The sequence below is a fragment of the Helianthus annuus genome, chromosome 17, assembly GCF_002127325.2.
Source record: "Helianthus annuus cultivar XRQ/B chromosome 17, HanXRQr2.0-SUNRISE, whole genome shotgun sequence".
NCBI lineage: Eukaryota > Viridiplantae > Streptophyta > Magnoliopsida > Asterales > Asteraceae > Helianthus > Helianthus annuus.
Window position 1 is genome coordinate 173,806,922 of NC_035449.2, and position 18,208 is coordinate 173,825,129.

General features: G+C 38.8%; 1 protein-coding gene across 1 annotated transcript; it reads left to right on the top strand.

Moving 5' to 3' along the window:
• The first annotated feature begins 8,311 nt into the window (after positions 1-8,311).
• On the top strand, positions 8,312-17,537 carry LOC118488929 (probable transmembrane ascorbate ferrireductase 2). The gene is made up of 3 exons (XM_035986364.1): positions 8,312-8,461; positions 17,054-17,149; positions 17,244-17,537. The coding sequence occupies exons 1-3, from the start codon at positions 8,312-8,314 to the stop codon at positions 17,535-17,537; spliced, it is 540 nt and encodes a 179-aa protein (XP_035842257.1).
• The last annotated feature ends 671 nt before the right edge of the window (positions 17,538-18,208 follow it).

The following is an 18,208-nucleotide window of genomic DNA, read 5'->3' on the forward strand; positions in this document are numbered from 1 at the left end:
AGCGTGCTTACCCAACGTCAGTTGGATAAGTTTATTAGAGAATATAGGATTCCCCTGGATCTACATCCGGTCCTCTCTTCCGGTACGGAAGCCATATACCCCTTTCGCCAAGGGAAATTCCCCTTTTACACCCGCGTCTGTAATTTTGCCAATTATAGGGTTCCTTTTTCGCGTTTTCTGATTAGGGTTTTGCAGTTTTTTAGAGTTCACATCTGTCAGGTTAACCCATTCGGCCTTAGCCGTGTTAACCATTTCGAGATTTCTTGTCGTGCCCTTGATAAGAAACCTGATTTGAACGTTTTCCGGTACTTTTACGAGTTTATCTCGGCCGGAGACTGGTATACTTTTGCACACCGGAAGAATGTCCCATCTCCATCTTCCAACGAACGGTCTAGTCTAAAAAACTGGAAAGATAACTTCTTTTGGCTAGACGACCGTTGTCTTCCGGAGGACATGAGGTGGCGTTTTAAGGACCAGTCTATGTCGTTTGACCTTGAAGAGGGCTTTGTTTTTAGTGAGAGCTTAGTCCGTGCTCTGATCGAGCATCAGTCCCCCATTCGTCCTCTTCCCGAGCATTTCCTTTGGTTAGGTCGAGTTAGTTTTTCGTGGGCCCGGGGGGATAAGGATTGGCCGATCATACGCCGGAAAAGTGATCGTAAGTTACAGTTCTTTATACCCCCTTCGGCTCTTTTATTTGCTGGTTTTGCTAACTCTTTTACTTTGGAAATGCAGGTGCTGCGATGTCGCTTCTTGATGCTTTGAAGGTTCCGAGCATGGACTCCTTCGATTTTGATTTTGAGCAGCAAGAGGATGTTCCGTTCATGAAGCAGGTTGCACCCTCTGCTCATCCCATTCGTGGTCCAGCGGATACGAACATACCCGTATCTTCTGCTGCTGAAACATCTTCCATTCCGAAGGACTCTTCTGAACAAGCCCTTGCCGAGACGGTTTCTCATATGCCGGCGTCTTCTAAGGAGGCGGGTGGTTCGTCCGGATCTCATGCTGGGCAGAGGTCAATTCTTGATGACGTGGACGATGATCCGGAGATACGCAGTCTAGACGAGGCACTACTGAATCAGCCTTTATCTCTGAAGAGTAAAAATATTGGAGCAGATACCGACCTGGTGATCCGGTCCCGTAAGAGGAAGGGTGAATCTGTTCAGGTACGTTCTTCAGATTCTCTCCCCATGCCAAGATTGAAGAAGACGAAGGGGAGTTCCTATTCTGAAGGTACTGTTATGGAGGATCTTGATGAACATCTTTCTGGGGGTAAGAGCTCAAGGGAAGAGGCGGCCTTGGCCCGCAATAGACCGACCCCAGCATATTCAGGTGGTTTTGTCCCTGATAGTGAGGTGGAGAGTATGGAGACGGAGAATCCAGTGAGCGTGGATAAGGGTAAAGCCCATAGTGAGCCGAAGGTGGTCACTTTTTCAGGTACGCACTTGGGCTCTTCTCTGGGTCCGGACTTTTTTATGGATGATGAGGAAGATCAAGTGTCTTCACTTCCCTCATCTTGGTTCGGACCTGAGTTGATGTCCTTTTTTCGATATGCAGATCTGTTCTCGGAAGATATGGAGATTGACCCATCCACTGCTGAGGAGAAGTTTATACCCGACTGGGACATTCGGAACAGGGATACGGTCCTGGATGTTTTGACCGCTAAGATGATGCTCTTCAACATAAACACTCCGATGGACCATGTTCGAAGTCGGAAGATGAAAAACCCGGATCTTGGGGCCGCGGTTTTGACTAACCAAGCTCAGTCTAACATATTCGTGACAGAAGTTTATCGTAGGTGGGTTGAAGCGGAGTCTGTGCGAGAAAATTTGGAGAAGGAAGTCCGTTCTTTGAAGCGCAAAGTTCTCAAGAGTCCGGAGGTGGAGAAGAAGGTAGCCCAACTAACTCAAGACCTTCGGACTCAACAAGAAAAGGTCGCATCTTTGACGGCTCAGAATCAATCATCGCAGGCGGCTGCCGCGGCCGCTGCTGAGGACAGGGATAAGATTTCTTCAGAATTCAAAGTATTTTCTGAGTCCATGAAACAGAAGGACGAAGAACACAAAGCGGTTTTGGCGAAGATGGAGGAGTCCCTCAGCGGTGCCCGTCTTGCGTATGAGAGCATGATGGCCGGTATGCTTGTGTTTTTGTTTTATTAAAATTTTTCTTCTATTTTCTCTAACTTTTTTCCCAGAGCGTGATGCGTTCAAAACAGGGGAGGCTGATTTGAAGGGTCGCCTGGAGGAAATGGAGGGGGAGAATGCTTCTCTAAAGACGGAAGTGACTGATCTCCGTGAAACAAAGGTTTGGATGCTTACGGAAGGTGCCCAGCTTCTAGCAAAGAATATTCATAAGGGCAAGGAAATGACTGCTGCCGTGGCTGGGGTTAATAATGCGATGAGCGCGGTTGGTGTTAACTCGGGTTTGCACTCTGGCTACGTTCATGCTCTGCAGAAAAAGACTCCTTTCAAAGAGGTCCCACTGTTGAACCGTAATGCTGCGGAGGAGCTGAAGGCGGCGGTCGTTTGTTTTGATACTCTCAAGTTCCCAGTGATTGAAGACCTTCCGAAACTAAGTGATGCGCCGCTTCCTGAAATCAAGAAGGCTCTTCGTTTTGCTAGTGGTGATTTGCCGAATGAATGAGGTGGACATGCCCGGTTTTTTGGGGTATGCACCTTTGGTATTGTTTAGGTAGTCCAGATGAATGTAATAGCTCGTCCGGCATTTTTGACAGATGTCCTGTTTTTCTGGATTTGTAATGATGTTTTTACTTTGCTTGTTATCCTTTTGTGAATGGTGTTAAAACTTGTTCCGGTTATTTATGTCCGGTTTATATTTGATGTAACTATTTTTCACATGCGTCCATGCTAAAGATGTACATTTTGAATTATTCTAGAACGTTCTTTTGTTTTATGCGGATCCGATTTTGTCTTATTAAGGATAACTTGAAGGTCATACGAACAATGCCAGTTCGTCCTTTCCTTTTAGGGTTAGATCCCTGGGTTCGGCCGATGAGTGTTTGTGAGTTGCAACTTTTTAACATTTTATTTATTAGGTTCGGAACTTGAATTTTTCCGATAGATGCAAAGTAAGAAACATTTTTGATCAATCCGCGGGTACTACCCTCCGCGGTTCTTGTATTTTAACTGGTGCGGGAAAAAACATCCGCTTTACAGGAAATTTAAAATATGACGGAGCTCATAGCTTCCGTTTTACAATTATTTGTTTAAAAACCTTCTAAAGATAACACTTTTTAAGGTGCACTCCGTTCCAAGTACGCGGGACGGAGGTTCCATCCATCTTGATTAAAGTGTATGCGCCGTCTTCTCCTGCTGTTTTGATCTGATAGGGCCCCTCCCACTTGGGGGCTAACTTCCCCGTTCCTTCGGCTAAACTTGCTTCATTGTTCCGCATAACGTATTCTCCGATCTTGAACCGGGTTTCCTTAACTTTGGAGTTGTAGTGTTTTTCCAACTCTTTTTTATATTTGGCCTCCCGGATTGCCGCAAGTTCCCTCCTTTCTTCGATTAAATCGAGGTTTAAACGGAGTTCTCTTTCGTTTTCTTGCTGGCTTAGTTGTATGCGGGGCGTGGGGATCCCTACCTCTGCAGGTATGACAGCTTCGGTGCCGTAGGTCAAGCTGAAAGGAGTTTCTTTGTTGCTTGTTTTGGGCATGGTTCGGTGTGCCCATAGGACATGCGGAAGTTCGTCCGCCCATGAAACGCCTTCCTTCCCCAACCGTTTTTTAATTCCTTCTACGATACTTCGGTTGGTTCTTTCCACTTGCCCGTTGGCCTGGGGATGGGCTACCGAAGCGAAGCTCTGTTCGATGTTCATTCTTTGGCACCATGTTTTAAACGGCTTCTCCGCAAACTGTTTACCATTATCGCTCACTATGCAAAGAGGCATTCCGAACCTGCACACTATGTTTTCCCATGCGAACCTCAGCACTTGGTCTCCTGTGATCGTCCGGAGGGGCTTAGCTTCAATCCATTTAGTAAAGTAGTCGATGGCGACCAATAGAAATCTTACTCCTCCGGTGGAGACGGGGAAAGGACCTACGATGTCGATCCCCCATTTCTGGAATGGCCAGGCCGAGGTTACAGGTACGAGATTGTTTTTGGCACGATGACTTACGGGGGCGTGGCGTTGGCAGTCTTCGCATGACTGGAGCTCGTCTACTGCGCTTTGATGCATTCCTGGCCAAAAATACCCGGCGTTCATGACTTTTGCAATAACCATCCTTGGCCCTGCGTGGATGCCGCATATTCCCCAATGTATTTCCCTTATAACGTAACTTGCTTCCTCCGGGGTTAGGCATTTTAAGAGCGGGCCTAAAAAGGTTTTTCTGTAGAGCTGACCATCGTGTATCTGATACTGCAGTGCTTTCACTTTTAACTTCCGTGCCTGAGCCTTGTCTTCTGGGAGCGTACCATTTTTCAAGTAATCCACGATCGGAGTCATCCAAGACTTTTCGGCCACGGAAACTGACATGACCGGCCTCGTCTCTTGAATGGCTGGAGTTCGCAAGGTCTCGACTAGAACCTCTTTTGATAGATGGCAGAACGTTACGGATGCCAGTTTGCTCAAAGCGTCGGCTTTTTTGTTTTTGCTTCTCGGTATATGCACTATTTTGCAAGAATCGAAAGAGGAGATTAAACTGTTGACCTGCTGTAAATACCGAACCATATTATCTTCTCGTGCCTCATATTCGCCACTGACTTGGTTGGCTACCAGTAATGAATCGACATGAGCTAATACGGAGGTTGCACCTGCTTTGGCTGCAGTTTGCAAGCCTGCAAGGAGAGCCTCATACTCTGCTTCGTTATTTGACGTCTTGAATTCGAAACGTAACGCGTAAGTGTACTCTATTCCCTCCGGATCTATCAGAATTAAACCTGCTCCCGACCCTTCCTTGCTGGAAGCCCCGTCCGTATACAGGTTCCATACCTTTGGTAAGATGGGTTGTCCTTTGACGCTTTCTCCGGTCGGGACCTCTGTGAGGAAATCGGCTACTGCCTGCCCCTTTACTGGACCTCTGGTACGATAGGTGATATCAAAGGCACTGAGCTCTATTGCCCATTTGGTGAGACGCCCGGAGACCTCTGGCTTCCTGAGAATTTGCTGGATCTGGAGATCGGTCTGTACTTCTATATTAAAAGCTTGGAAGTACCTTCGGAGGCGTCTGGAAGCATGTACCAAGGCGAGTGCCAGTTTTTCTACCATCGGGTACCGAGTTTCGTAGTCTTTCAAGATGCGGCTTACGTAATAGACCGGGATTTGTGCCTGATTCCGGTGCACTACGAGTACTGCACTTATCGCAAAGTGGGACGCAGATAGATATACGGTGACGGTTTCTCCGGTAGAGGGTGCGGTCAAAGTAGGCAGGGACCCGAGGCATACCTTTAACTCCTGAAATGCCGAGTCTGCTTCTGGCGTCCATTCTATTTGGCCTTTTGCCGTTCGCTTTTTTAATACGTTCATGAAAGGGATGGAGCGGTCTGCTGCTTTTGAAACGAAACGATGAAGAGCGACGAGTTTCCCGTTTAAGGACTGGATCTCTTTGATGGTTTTAGGAGGCTGCATGGAGACTACTGCCTTGATTTTATCCGGGTGCGCCTGGATTCCTGATCGTGTGACCCATACCCCGAGGAACTTTCCCTCTTCCAAGCCAAAAGAGCATTTCTTGGGATTGAGTTTGAGATTGATACTCCGAAGCCTTGTAAAGGTTTCGAGTATATCGTCTATCATGTCGTCTTCCTCTCGGCTTTTTATGACCAAGTCATCGACATAGATCTCCAAGTTTCTTCCGATCTGGGCTTTGAACGCTTTATCCATCAATCTCTGATATGTGGCTCCGGCGTTTTTCAGACCGAATGGCATTTTGGTATAACAGAACAGTCCTTCGTTTGTTACGAATGCGGTCTTATCTTCGTCCTCTGAAGCCATTTGGATTTGATGATAACCCTTGTACGCATCCAAGAAGCACTTGAGACGGAAACTTGAGAGGGAGTCTATCTTCAAATCAATCTCCGGTAAAGGATAGCAATCCTTTGGGCACGCATTGTTTAGGTCCGAGAAGTCGACGCACATCCTCCATGTTTTATCCTTTTTGGTTACCATTACCGGATTGGAGACCCAGGTTTGGTAACGCACCTCTCTGATAATACCGGCGCTCAACAATTTTCGTACGTCTTCAGAGATGGCCTTGTTACGAGCCGGAGCCATGTTTCTTTTTCTCTGGGCCACTGGTTTTATTGAATGTGATACGTTTAACTTATGTTCGGCCAGACACCGGGGAACTCCAACCATGTCAGAGGTTTGCCAGGCGAACACGTCAAGTGAATTGGACAATAGTTTCCATAACTTCTTCTTAGTTTGTTTGGGAAGCTGAGCTCCGATTGCAATTTTTTGTTCTGGAAAATGTGGGTGTATGGCCCATTCTTCTGTGAGAGTATTAGGAGGTTCGGCATTACCCTCGCTTTGTCGTATTTCAGCTACACCGATTGCTGATTCGGAGTACAACGTCGCTATTCCAGCTTCAGTGGGGAATTTTAATGCTCCATGTATAGTTGAACTGATCATTCCGAAGGCGCACATACCAGGTCTTCCGAGTATGACATTGTGAACGGATCGTGCTTCAACCACTAGATACGTCAAGTTGACAGTTCGAACCAAACTCCCTTCTCCCATCGTCGTTGGAAGAGTGATTTGGCCCAAAGGCTGAACTACTTCTCCGGAGAAACTGACCAGAGGCATCGACACTTGAAGCAATTTTGCCTTAGTCTGTGGGGCTAATTGTTGAAAGCACTGCTTGTACATAATCTCGGTGGCGCTTCCGCTGTCGACGTACACCCTCCGGACCTTGTGTCCTGCAATGATTGCGGACACTATGACCGGTCCGTCCTTGATATCTTCCAAGCTGACCGGTGGAAAACCAATGGGTTGCTGCATCCAGGCGGCCAAATGCTGATTGGTCCGCTTGATGCCTTGGTTGTTTGCCCTGCGGATCATGCAAATTGCTGGTTGATTATTCGGATTTTCTCCGGAAGATTTTCCTTCCTTTACTTCTTTGACTAAGTGCGACAGCTTCCCGGACCGTACTGCTTTTTCTATTTCTTGTTTCAAAGACCAGCAGTCGTCTGTATTGTGACCCCGAGCATGATGGTAGTCACAATATTTCTTTGAATTTTTGTCTCCTGGGTTCCGAAGTTTTGGTGGAGCGGGGAAATTCATCCCCTCCGCACTGAGAATTTCACTGGGAGTTTTGGAGAGATCCGATAAATTGTAAAATCGTGATCCGGAGCTTTTCCCTCGTGGAGGTCTGTCGTTTCTACCGTAAGGATGTGATCGTCCCCTGCTCCCTGACGGAGCCTTATCAAACACCGATCCACCATTTTTCTTCCATGAAGACATCTTGTGATCTGACTCTGGAGCAGGATTACATGCATTCTTGCCTCGAGCGAAGGCCCTGGCCCGTTCCATTAGTACCTCCATCGTCTTCGGTAGATTTTCGTGCAATTTCTCAACTAACTGATTATTCCGAACGCCGTGACAAAATCCGGAGATCCGCAGTTGATCAACTACCCCACTGATCTGCATGCTTTCCCGGTTAAACCGGTCAATGAAACTGTCTAAAGACTCTCCGTCTTTTCTCCGGATGTTGTGGACTTCAGTAATCTCCTTAGAGTAGTGCCTTTGTTGACTGAAATTTTGGAGGAACAATCTTCGGAATTCCTCAAAGTCGTTGATCTCACCTTCATTCAACGCGTCAAACCATACTCGTGCGGCTCCAGTTAAAGTTTGTGCAAACATAAAGCACCATGCTGGCATTGGCCATTGTTCTACTCGTGCAGCTCCGTCAAAATCGAACATATGATCATCCGGATCAGTTGTGCCATCGTACTTCTTCACCGTGGTTGGCATTTTGAGCTTTGGAGGAAGTTTGGCATGTGTAATACGAGCACTAAACTTTGACTTAGCTGTCATAGAAACTGGATGGTACGGCTTGGTGAGTTCCGGATCGCCAATTACATCCATCTGTATATCGTTTCGTGTGGCCATTACTGGTGAAGGTCCGGAAGAACCTTGTACATATCCAGTATAAGCTTCTGAAGTAACGACTGTGGAAAATGTAGGAGTGATTATTGTCGGGCCCATTGTCCCCGTTGGTGTTTCGTCATGAAAGAGTCTGGTTCGCAAACCAAGGATTTGTTCATCTCTGGCCTGTTGCGCTTTTAATCTTCGTAGAAGACTTGCGTTTTTGGCGAGAAATTCTGCGTCGAACTCTGAGGTTTGCGAAGTAGGGAGTAAGATGAAAGGCAAGGTTGTTCCTGGACCTGAGCTTAAAGTAGCTGAGGTCGTGGAGATGATACTTGCTGGTGCAGTAACTTGTGTGCTAACAGCCGTAGATCCCAAATTCAAAGAACCTGGGGCCGCCATTTGTCAGTTCTTTGCTCAAGAAGTTCACTAAAGTGAAGGACTAAGAGCTTTAAGATCGGATGGCGCCAATTGAAGATCCAGTAAATCAAGTTCAGGCCGGAGCCTGTAAATGAAGATCTGGGTCTTGTTTAAAGGTGACAGAGTTTCCTGCAAAAGAGAAAACCGTTAGGCTCGCCGCAGAGATGGGAGGGCCACTCTGCGACCACCCTCCGGCGTGAGGATAAGTATTGGTAGAGAGAGAAAATAGAGAGAGAAAATAGGGACGAAGGTTCAGAGAAATCGTACTTGGATTTGTACTTTGAAGGGGTATTTATAATAGTCAACTGAGATGTCGTCATCCGTCTGGACGCACTTGAACGGGGGCTCGTCCTCGGAGTCTTCTGGTGCGGGCGAACATGCTATGGATGCCCGCTCGAGTGTAGTCCGGTCCGTCTCGGACATGCGTCTTCAATGCTATACATATATTCGTCAACAGATTTTTATGATTTGGTCAGAGAATCAATATTTAGGGTTTGATTGATGTTATTCAACCAGTTAGGTTAGAAAATTATGATTTACAGATAATGTTTAGAATTGTGAATTTAGCCTTGCTGCTCTGTTTTGTATCTATTAGGTTAGAAAATGTTATTTATTTACATTCAATTTGACTTAGTTTCATGATTTATTATATTGAAAAGTCAGCATATATGGTTTCATTGATGTAATTCAACTGATTATGTAAAAAAATAGAATGAGAGAGAAAGACAGAGAGAGAGAGAGAGAGAGAGAGAGAGAGCAAAAAATAGGGAAGCAACCGGTGGTTTCTAAAGTCTCACTGATATACGTTCGGCTAATTTGGCTGCTACGAGGTATGGTCCAGAAGAGAGAGTCCGGTGGTTGGTCAGTTTTTTATCAGAATCAAAAGCTAAAATAACAAAGCACCATCGCCAACCGTTGTGATTGAGCACTGGTATGATTATCGTTCTTTCATTTGGTTTTTATTTTATTTTTTTGTTTGTCATTTGTTGAGAATTGCAGGCGTTATTTTAGGTTTTGAGTATGAATACAAGTTTTTTTTTGTGAGATTTAGATAGTTCGAGCAAGGAGTCACACTGAGTCACAAATTACACACATCAAAAACTAAAATAGGTATGTCATTTTTTGTTTTGCAGCAATCTTCTTGATGATTAGTTTTTTAAATTGTTGATGATTTTTTTTCAAACATTTTTCCAGAAACTACTTGGAGGAACTACTATCTACACATGGAATATGAACATCGGAAGTTTATCCGTTGAATGAACATCGGAAGTTTATTCGTTCAACAAAGGAAATTGATGTAAACGAATTCTGGTGGAATACGATTATGACCCAAAAAGTAAATTTATATGTCACGAGCAATCGAAGGTAAAATACCCACAAAGAGTGCATTGGCAACCAGAGGTATGAGTTTTCAATCCTTTAACTGTCTGATGTGTGGCAACGAACAAGAGACGGCCGTTCATATCTATGTAACTTGCTCGATGGCCGGAAATGTATGGAGTCAGGTTATGACAGGGTTCAAAATCTCTATTAATCATCACGTGGACACAATCAAGCAAACTTTATTGAAGGTCAGTGATCTTAGCATACCAGGCCGGAGGAAAAGATAGTTCATGCAATTGTGCTTCTTACATGTTGGGTATTGCCGCAACATCGAAACGCGAAAGTCTTTGATTGGGTAAACCGTAAACACTTCAGTCTTTAAAGTTGTAAACACTCCAAACAAGTAGTACATGTAAATGCCGAATACAAACTATAGCTAAAGAAATATCAGTTTGAGTTTGAGCTCAACTCGTTTTACGAGCCAAAGTTTGAAATGAGACGTTGGACCACAAACCATGTCGTAGTGGTATCATTTGAAATAACATCTCCCTTAAACCAAAAGTTGAAACAAATATCAGTTTGAGCTTGCGCTCGACTCATTTTACGAGCCGAAGTTTGAGCTTGAGCTCGGCTCGTTAAAGTTCGAGATGCCTCGTAGCTAGACAAATTAGCTTGTTAAAATTAAAAGTAATATTTCAAGTGAAAATTAATATTAAAACTAATATAGAGTGATTTATAAATGTGCTCATGGACCATATTATGTGAAACTTTTCTATAAATGGAATTTATAGAAAAGATTGAGTTATAAGTTAATAGCATAAAAACTTGGGTTTAGCCTGAACGAGCAAACAAGAAAGCTTACCATGGCTTGAGCTTGGATCATACAAACTGAGTCAGCCTGGGCCCTTAGCTCGTCTGGTTTATAACTGAGCAAATTTTGAGAGGGCTATTTTCAAGTGAACTAACATCCTTATTAACTCTATGTTCTTATTTTATTGTAGACACATATTAGTTCATTCATAGTCATGATTAGATTATTAATAAATGCTTATTTATGAAAAAACAAAGACTTTACTTTCGATGTCCTATATGGATATGTATTAGGTCCCATGATCATCAAGCTTAAGTTTTAACAATATCATGATGTTAATGTCCTATATGGATATGTATTTTTAGTAAAAGAAAATAATACTATAAAGAGTCCACAAAACATTACACACAATCACATATACACATTAAGTCGGTGTAAACATGTATATATAAGTATAAGGATATGTGTATGTCGAAGATTAAAAAAATACAAACTTTAAATTGCAAAATAACATCATACAAATGGATTTTGTACTATCATCATGGTACGAATAGATGGATGGAATGTATATTCTGCGGAGTCAAGTGACTCCATAGAACAATCATGAGCAAGCGGTTCAAGCGGCACCAGCGTCGCTACGGAAGCCTATAAACTATTTACAGCCTATAAACTATTTAGAGCCCAGTACGACTGCCCGTTTAACTTGCATGATTCTTGGAGCAACTTTGAAAATCACCAAAGTAAATTATTTTAATAAACAAAATACGTGAAACCCAACACGCAACGAGTGGAAAAACATAAATACCCGCGGCAACGCGCGGGCGTTCCCACTAGTGTGTATATATATATATAGGGAGAAGATCATGCGAGAACCACCTCTTATTGTGAGAACCGCGAGAACCACTGTGAACACACCAAAAATGCCTAAAAATCACACAAAATTTTTTTTTTGAATTTTTTATAAAAATATCGCTACTTTTCGAAGCCAAAAAAAAATGTTTTTTTTAAAAAAAAATTTTTTGGCTTCTAAAAGTAGCGATTTTAATATAAAAAATTCAAAAAATTTTTTTTAGATTTTTTTAGTTTTTTTTTAGATTTTTTTTAGATTTTTTGAGGGTTTAGTTTTTATCATTTTAGCTTGGGGGGGGGGGGGGGGGGCGGTTAGGTTTTTGGGGGGTGGGGGAGGGGGTTTAGGTTTTTTTTTTTGGGGGGGGGGGGGTTGGGGTTAGGTTTTTTTTAGTTTTTATTAGCATTTAGCTTGGGGGGGGGTTAGGTCTTTTTTTTGGGTGGGTGGGGGGGGGGTAGGTCTTTTTTTTGGGTGTGGGGGGGGGGGTGGGGGGTTTAGGTTTTTTTTTGGAAGGGGGGGGGGGTGAGGGTTAGTTTTTTTAGCTATTTTAGGTTGTGTTCACATTGGTTCTCAAGGTTCTAAAAATAAGGGTGGTTCTCGCATGAGTCCCTTCATATATATATATATATATATATATATATATATATATATATATATATATATATATATATATATATATATATATATATATATATAAGAGATTCATTGGGGAAGACTAAAAAAGTGAGGAACCACAGAACACTTTTAAAAATTTAACTTAACATGTAAAAAATCAACTTTTTTCTAAACCATTTTCAGCAATTTTCCTTATAAATACTTGTAAAAACATTCTTAATAAAAAATAAAAAACTAAAAAATATAAAAAAGGTTTAAAAACATTTAAAAAAATATACCTTATAAAATTAACTTAACAAGTTAAAAATCAATTTTTAATTTTTTAAGTGCTTTTCCTCGTAAAAATGAACAGAAACTATTCCAATAAGAAAAATCATTTTTGTTAAAAAAATTAAGCCTTTTTTAATTGTTTTTTTATATTTTTAGTTTTTGATTTTTTTTATTAAAAATACTTCTGAAAGTATATATAAAGAAAAGCGCCGAAAAAAAATGATTGTTCACATGTTAAGTTAAATTGTTAAGAGTGTTCTCCGGTTTCCTACTTTTTTAGCGTTTCTCAATGAACTCACTATATATATATATATATATATATATATATATATATATATATATATATATATATATATATATATATATATATATATATATATATATATAGGGTAAGGTTCATTTGAGAATCACCTTTATTGTGAGAACCGGGAGAACCAATGTGAACAAAAAAAAAAAAAAAAAAACCCTAAAAAAATCCAAAAACCCCCACACAATTTTTTTAAATATTTTTCTAATAAAAATCGCTATATTTTGTTAACAAAAAAAATGTTTTTTTTTTCGAATAACAGTTATGGATGCACATGTGCATATGTATCATAATACTTAGACAAATTCCATAATATATTATCAGTGGTAGAAAAATGCACTTTCATTTACACCACATATGTAATAAACTACTTTTTACATTACCAATATTAGAAATGCACATGTGCATCTATATGTATCAACATGAAATAAGGTGTTTTGGAACAAAAAGTTTGTGATTTTAAATGACGAAGTAGGCACAAATACATGTGTTTTGGTTAGTTATATTTAGTGGTTAATGGTTTGATTATATTTGTCACTTTATGATGTAATATGTTGTTTGGATGGTATAAAGCGTGTTGATATACATATAATAAAGTGAAATATTCTTAATAATATTGTATTATGGATGGTAAAAAGCAATGGTAGTGTATTACGGACGGTAGGAGGTAATGGTAGTGAAGTATGGATGGTATGATAGATGAAAGAGAATGTATATTCAAAGTGGTGTATTAAAACACGTTATAACACGTTTATATATATAGATGCACATGTGCATGTCTAGTGTTGTTAATGTTATAACAAGTTCATATATATAGATGCACATGTGCATTTCTATTATTGTTAATGTAAAAAGTAGTGTATTATGAATGTTAATGTAAATACAAGTGCAATTGTCTGATATTTGTAATGAATTACAGAATTTGTCAAAGAAATAAATGCACATGTGCATGGATAACTGTTACTCAATTTTTTTTTTGGAATTTTTTTATTATTGACGAAATATAACGTTTTTTTCCAAAAAAAATAGTAAAAATTTTTTTTGGGTGTTTTTTAGGTATTTTTTGGTTGTGTTCACATTGTTTCTCTCGGTTGTCACAATAAAGGGTGGTTCCTAACGGATCCTTCTCCTATGTATGTATGTATGTATGTATGTATGTATGTATGTATGTATGTATGTATGTATGTATGTATGTATGTATGTATGTATGTATGTATGTATGTATGTATGTATGTATGTATGTATGTATGTATGTATGTATGTATGTATGTATGTATGTATGTAGGGGAAATTTCTTTTGAGAATAAAATTTAATTGAGAAGAAAAAAACAAAGAGTACAATTGTAAAACATTAAATAATTTTTTACTTATCTCATTCATTATCATATTTTAGTAATTAATTAGCCATAAAAACTATCATACTTCACAGTAATGTTTTTTGACTACACATATCAAAAGTTGCCCTACACCTTTCGAAATTTACCCTACACTTGTAGAAATTTATCTTATCATATACACATTGTAATTTATCTTACATTCTATATGATTTTTTTAAATATATATTTTGAAGATAAGTTATAAATTTTAATGTAGTTAGCTATTAAAGAGGAATACTACTAATTAATGATTTTTGTAGGTTCACCATATTACCATTATAGTTTATAGTAACCCTAAATACTTATATTAAATGAAGTAAAATGAAGCATTTTTATTGGTTGAAATTTCTTCTCTTTTATTTTTACATAAAGTTTCTTCTCCTTTGAAGTTTACACTTTGTATATATTATGTATGTATGTATGGGAAATAAAGGTAAAAGAAAATCCTTACAGCATCTCCAATTTTCTCAAGTTTGCAATCTCTTTGGGTATAGGACCTGAAAAGCGATTTCCTTCTATGTCCCTACAAAAAGAATTGAACTAATTCACAATCAAAATTAAGTAAAGGTATATCATGTTTATGATTCTACTTCATAATAATTACCTTTGTATATTCTAATAACTAAAGAAGTATTGATGTGGCTTACAATTCTAGAAGTGTGGTTATTTTAGTCAGAGCTATTGGAAACGGCCCAGATAACCGGTTTGCCATGAGTGAGCTGCATATATACATAATTAGAAGTTGACAGTTATGCTACTAAACAAAAAATAACTATGAGAAATAATCATGGTATAAGAATTATTTTGATGGCAAAAGATTGCCTACATATTTCTCAAGCTCATAGTAGCCCATTCAGATGGTATAGTGCCACTGAGGTAGTTATATCTAAGATCCCTGTATATATAAAACAAGAGTTAATTACAAAGATGGGTCCTGTGATTTATACATGATTTCGCTTTTGGGTACTAACTTTTTTTTAACAGGTTTAGGTTCTATTGTTTTAATTTTGTAACACCTTTAGGTACTAACACCAAAATTAGTTAATTAATGACTAAAATACCCTTGCATTTTTTTAAGTTTATCAATGTAACACATTTGGGTACTAACAGCCAATTTTATTTAAGTTTAAATCAATTTTACAAAATCTATTTATTTTTTTTATTTTCATCCTTTTATTATATCTCTTAATTAACATAAACTCTATTTATTTTTTTTTATTTTCATATTTTTAATAAATTTCTTATTTAACATAAAATCTACTTGTTACACCAATATTTTTTTAAATAGATGTTTTAAATAAAATCTACTAGCTATATAGTTTTATGTAAATTAAATTTCTTACTCGTTTTAAATAATGTAAAGCTTACTCGTTTTCAATTTTGTATTGAAAATTATTGATAATAATAAATATCTTTCATGTAAAAAATTTAAGCCTTTTTTAACACGTTTTTTTGTTCATTTACATATTACTATTTTAGAAAGATATTTAATTTACATAAAACTATATAGCTAGGTATTTTAGATAAAACTATATAGCTAGGTATTTTAGATAAAACTAAAAAAAGTTTAAGCCTTTTTTAACTCGTTTTTTTTTTTTTTTTTGTAAAAAGGATAGTTAATTTACATAAAACTATATAGCTAGTAGATTTTACTGGTGCAACTAGTAGATTTTATGTAAATTAAATATCTTTCTAAAATAATAAAATGTAAATGAACAAAAAAACAAGTTAAAAAAGGCTTAAATATTTTACATGAAAGATATTTATTATTATCAATCATTTCAATCCAAAATTGAAAACGAGTAAGGTTTACATTATTTAAAACGAGTAAGGAATTTAATTTACATAAAACTATATAGCTAGTAGATTTTATTTAAAAAATCTATTCAAAAAAATACCACTACTAGAAAACTAGGCAATTGCGACCAAATTTTGCGACTAACATAAGACGGTCGCAAAATTAGTGGCCGATTTGTGACTAAAACCAAAACAATCGCAAAATTAAAGACCAATCCATATTCGATCGCAAAACGGTGGCAAATTTTGTGGCCAAATTTTTGTGGTCGGAAAACAGTCGCAAATACGAGAAAAATAAAAAAATAGCAAAAGTTGCGACCCTTTAAAGCGATCGCAAATAAAAAAACAAAAAAAAGAACGTTGCGACCGTATAAAACGGTCACAAATAAGAGAAATATATAAAAAACAAAAGTTGCGACCGTTTAAAGCGGTCGCAGATACAAGAAAAAATAGAAAAAGCAAAAAACTATTCATCATTGTTTAGGGTAAAAACTGCAAATAGTCATAAGTTCTAGGGTAAAAATATATAAGTTTAGAACTTCAATCAGACAAAATATTCATCTTCCTCTTTCATCAAATTTTGCCTTTGTTTCACAAATTCTGTTGTAATTTGAACATGGTAGTTTACTTTTTACAGTTTAATGGTATGGTATATTATATTTGCTTGCAGTTTAGTTTCTACGCTTTCATGAAGTTTATTTATAATTCCTGCAAATGCCATTTGTTTTGTAATCATCAAATGGGTCAAAGGCTGCAAATGCCTGTTTTGGCTGCAAGTTTGTTTAATGGGTCAGTTTAATCGTCAAACGGGTCACTTGACTGCAAGTTTGTTTAATGGCTCAGTTTTGACCGATCGATCTGCCATTTTTTGTTGATTTCAGCAGTAGTTTGATCTACGGTTGAATTTAAGCCACTGTGTGTGTTTATGGCGGTTCCGTTCTTTTCGACGCCTTTTCAACCGTTCGTTTATCAGGTATATGACTAAAGCATTTGTCATTATAAAAACCACCGCAAACTGCTTATTATCAAGTTGTTGAGGCTAATCAGCTCATGATGTTGATCAAATATCAACTGTCAATGACTCACTGAGATCAGAATTGTCACCCCTATTCGTGCAGACGTATATGAAATGAGAATCTGGATCTTCTATAACATAATTAGCAGGAAGCATTCTTGTTTAGATATGTTTCGGTACTTACAATAATTTTTATCTGAAAAATGCTATAATTTCATACTCGATTTCAATAAAGGAAAAGCTCAAGTTGCAACCGGGTTGTAACGCAGCTCAGACCCTTGAAGCCGAGATAACAGGTGTCCTAAATAAAATTAGGGATGAGACTGGAAAGGTAAAGCACCGTTTGTTTTTTTAATCAAGTACTAATGTTTAAACCGGCCCGAGGACTAGGACACTCAAGGTCACGGGTTCGAAGCATGTTTTAGTGGGGAGCTGGATTTGCAACGTTCTGGTATCCCCGTGGTTCAAGAAACAGCAAGGCTTCACTGCTGCCATGGCATGTCTTCTTCGGAGTCTACATTTACGTGCTTGCAGTTGCCGCTTGTGCTACTGGCCTTTTAGAAAAAGCTACGTTTCTTCAAACCAACAACATAATATCGCGTTATTCTGCAGAAGCAATGTTAGTGAATATATTGGGTGTCTTGATCGTTATCTTGGGCGGGTTTGTTATTCTTGGTGTCATATCACCGCCAAGTGGCAAAGGCTCAGAGGATCAATAGAGTAAACACAAGTCTTATTTATCCAATTTTCAGAGTTGTGACAGAGAGGCAAAGCTAGTGATGTAAAAGTATTGATCCGTTAATAATTATTACAAAACACTACAAGTGTTCTTTTGAGTGCGAAAGGAAATCATGTTGTCAATCATCTTTTGGTAGTTTTCTTGCATATTCAGCCTGTACTTTTATGGATCAAAATCGTATTATCAATTCTTGTCTGCAGTCAAGGGTCTTGCGTTGGCCAGTTGATAGGTTATTTCGATTTATGCCAAAAAAAAAATACAAACGGGTCGGGCCGTCGGGCCAACTTTGCTTGCATGAGGATTTATGCCTGCAAGGCCAGTATCAGCTTGCAATTATGATCATATCTTTAACAATAAGACTGTAGAGAGCTAGTTGTAGGTGTGATCATGAGAAGTGGAAGAGTGCAGCAACTTGTCTAGTAGAAATCATCAGCGCATTCCTTTTGTGGCTAGTCAACAGCTAAAGAAGAACACTTACACATGAACGTTGGATTTGGGTTATAAAAGGGATATTGAATTAAATGTTCCCTTCTTAAGTGATTATTAATTTATAAATAATGAAAGTTAGAATGATCAGCTGGATTAAACTACAAAAAGTATAAAACCGTTTACAGTCCGTTTAAATTGTTTTATGAACCTTTTATAATTGGT

Coding starts and splice junctions, on each gene's coding strand:
- LOC118488929 (XM_035986364.1), top strand. CDS start 8,312: ATGAAAGGCAAGGTTGTTCCTGGACCTGAGCTTAAAGTAGCTGAGGTC. Junction 8,462..17,053: donor GTCAGTTCTTTGCTCAAGAA/GTTCACTAAAGT, acceptor ATTTCAATAAAG/GAAAAGCTCAAGTTGCAACC. Junction 17,150..17,243: donor TTAGGGATGAGACTGGAAAG/GTAAAGCACCGT, acceptor AGCATGTTTTAG/TGGGGAGCTGGATTTGCAAC.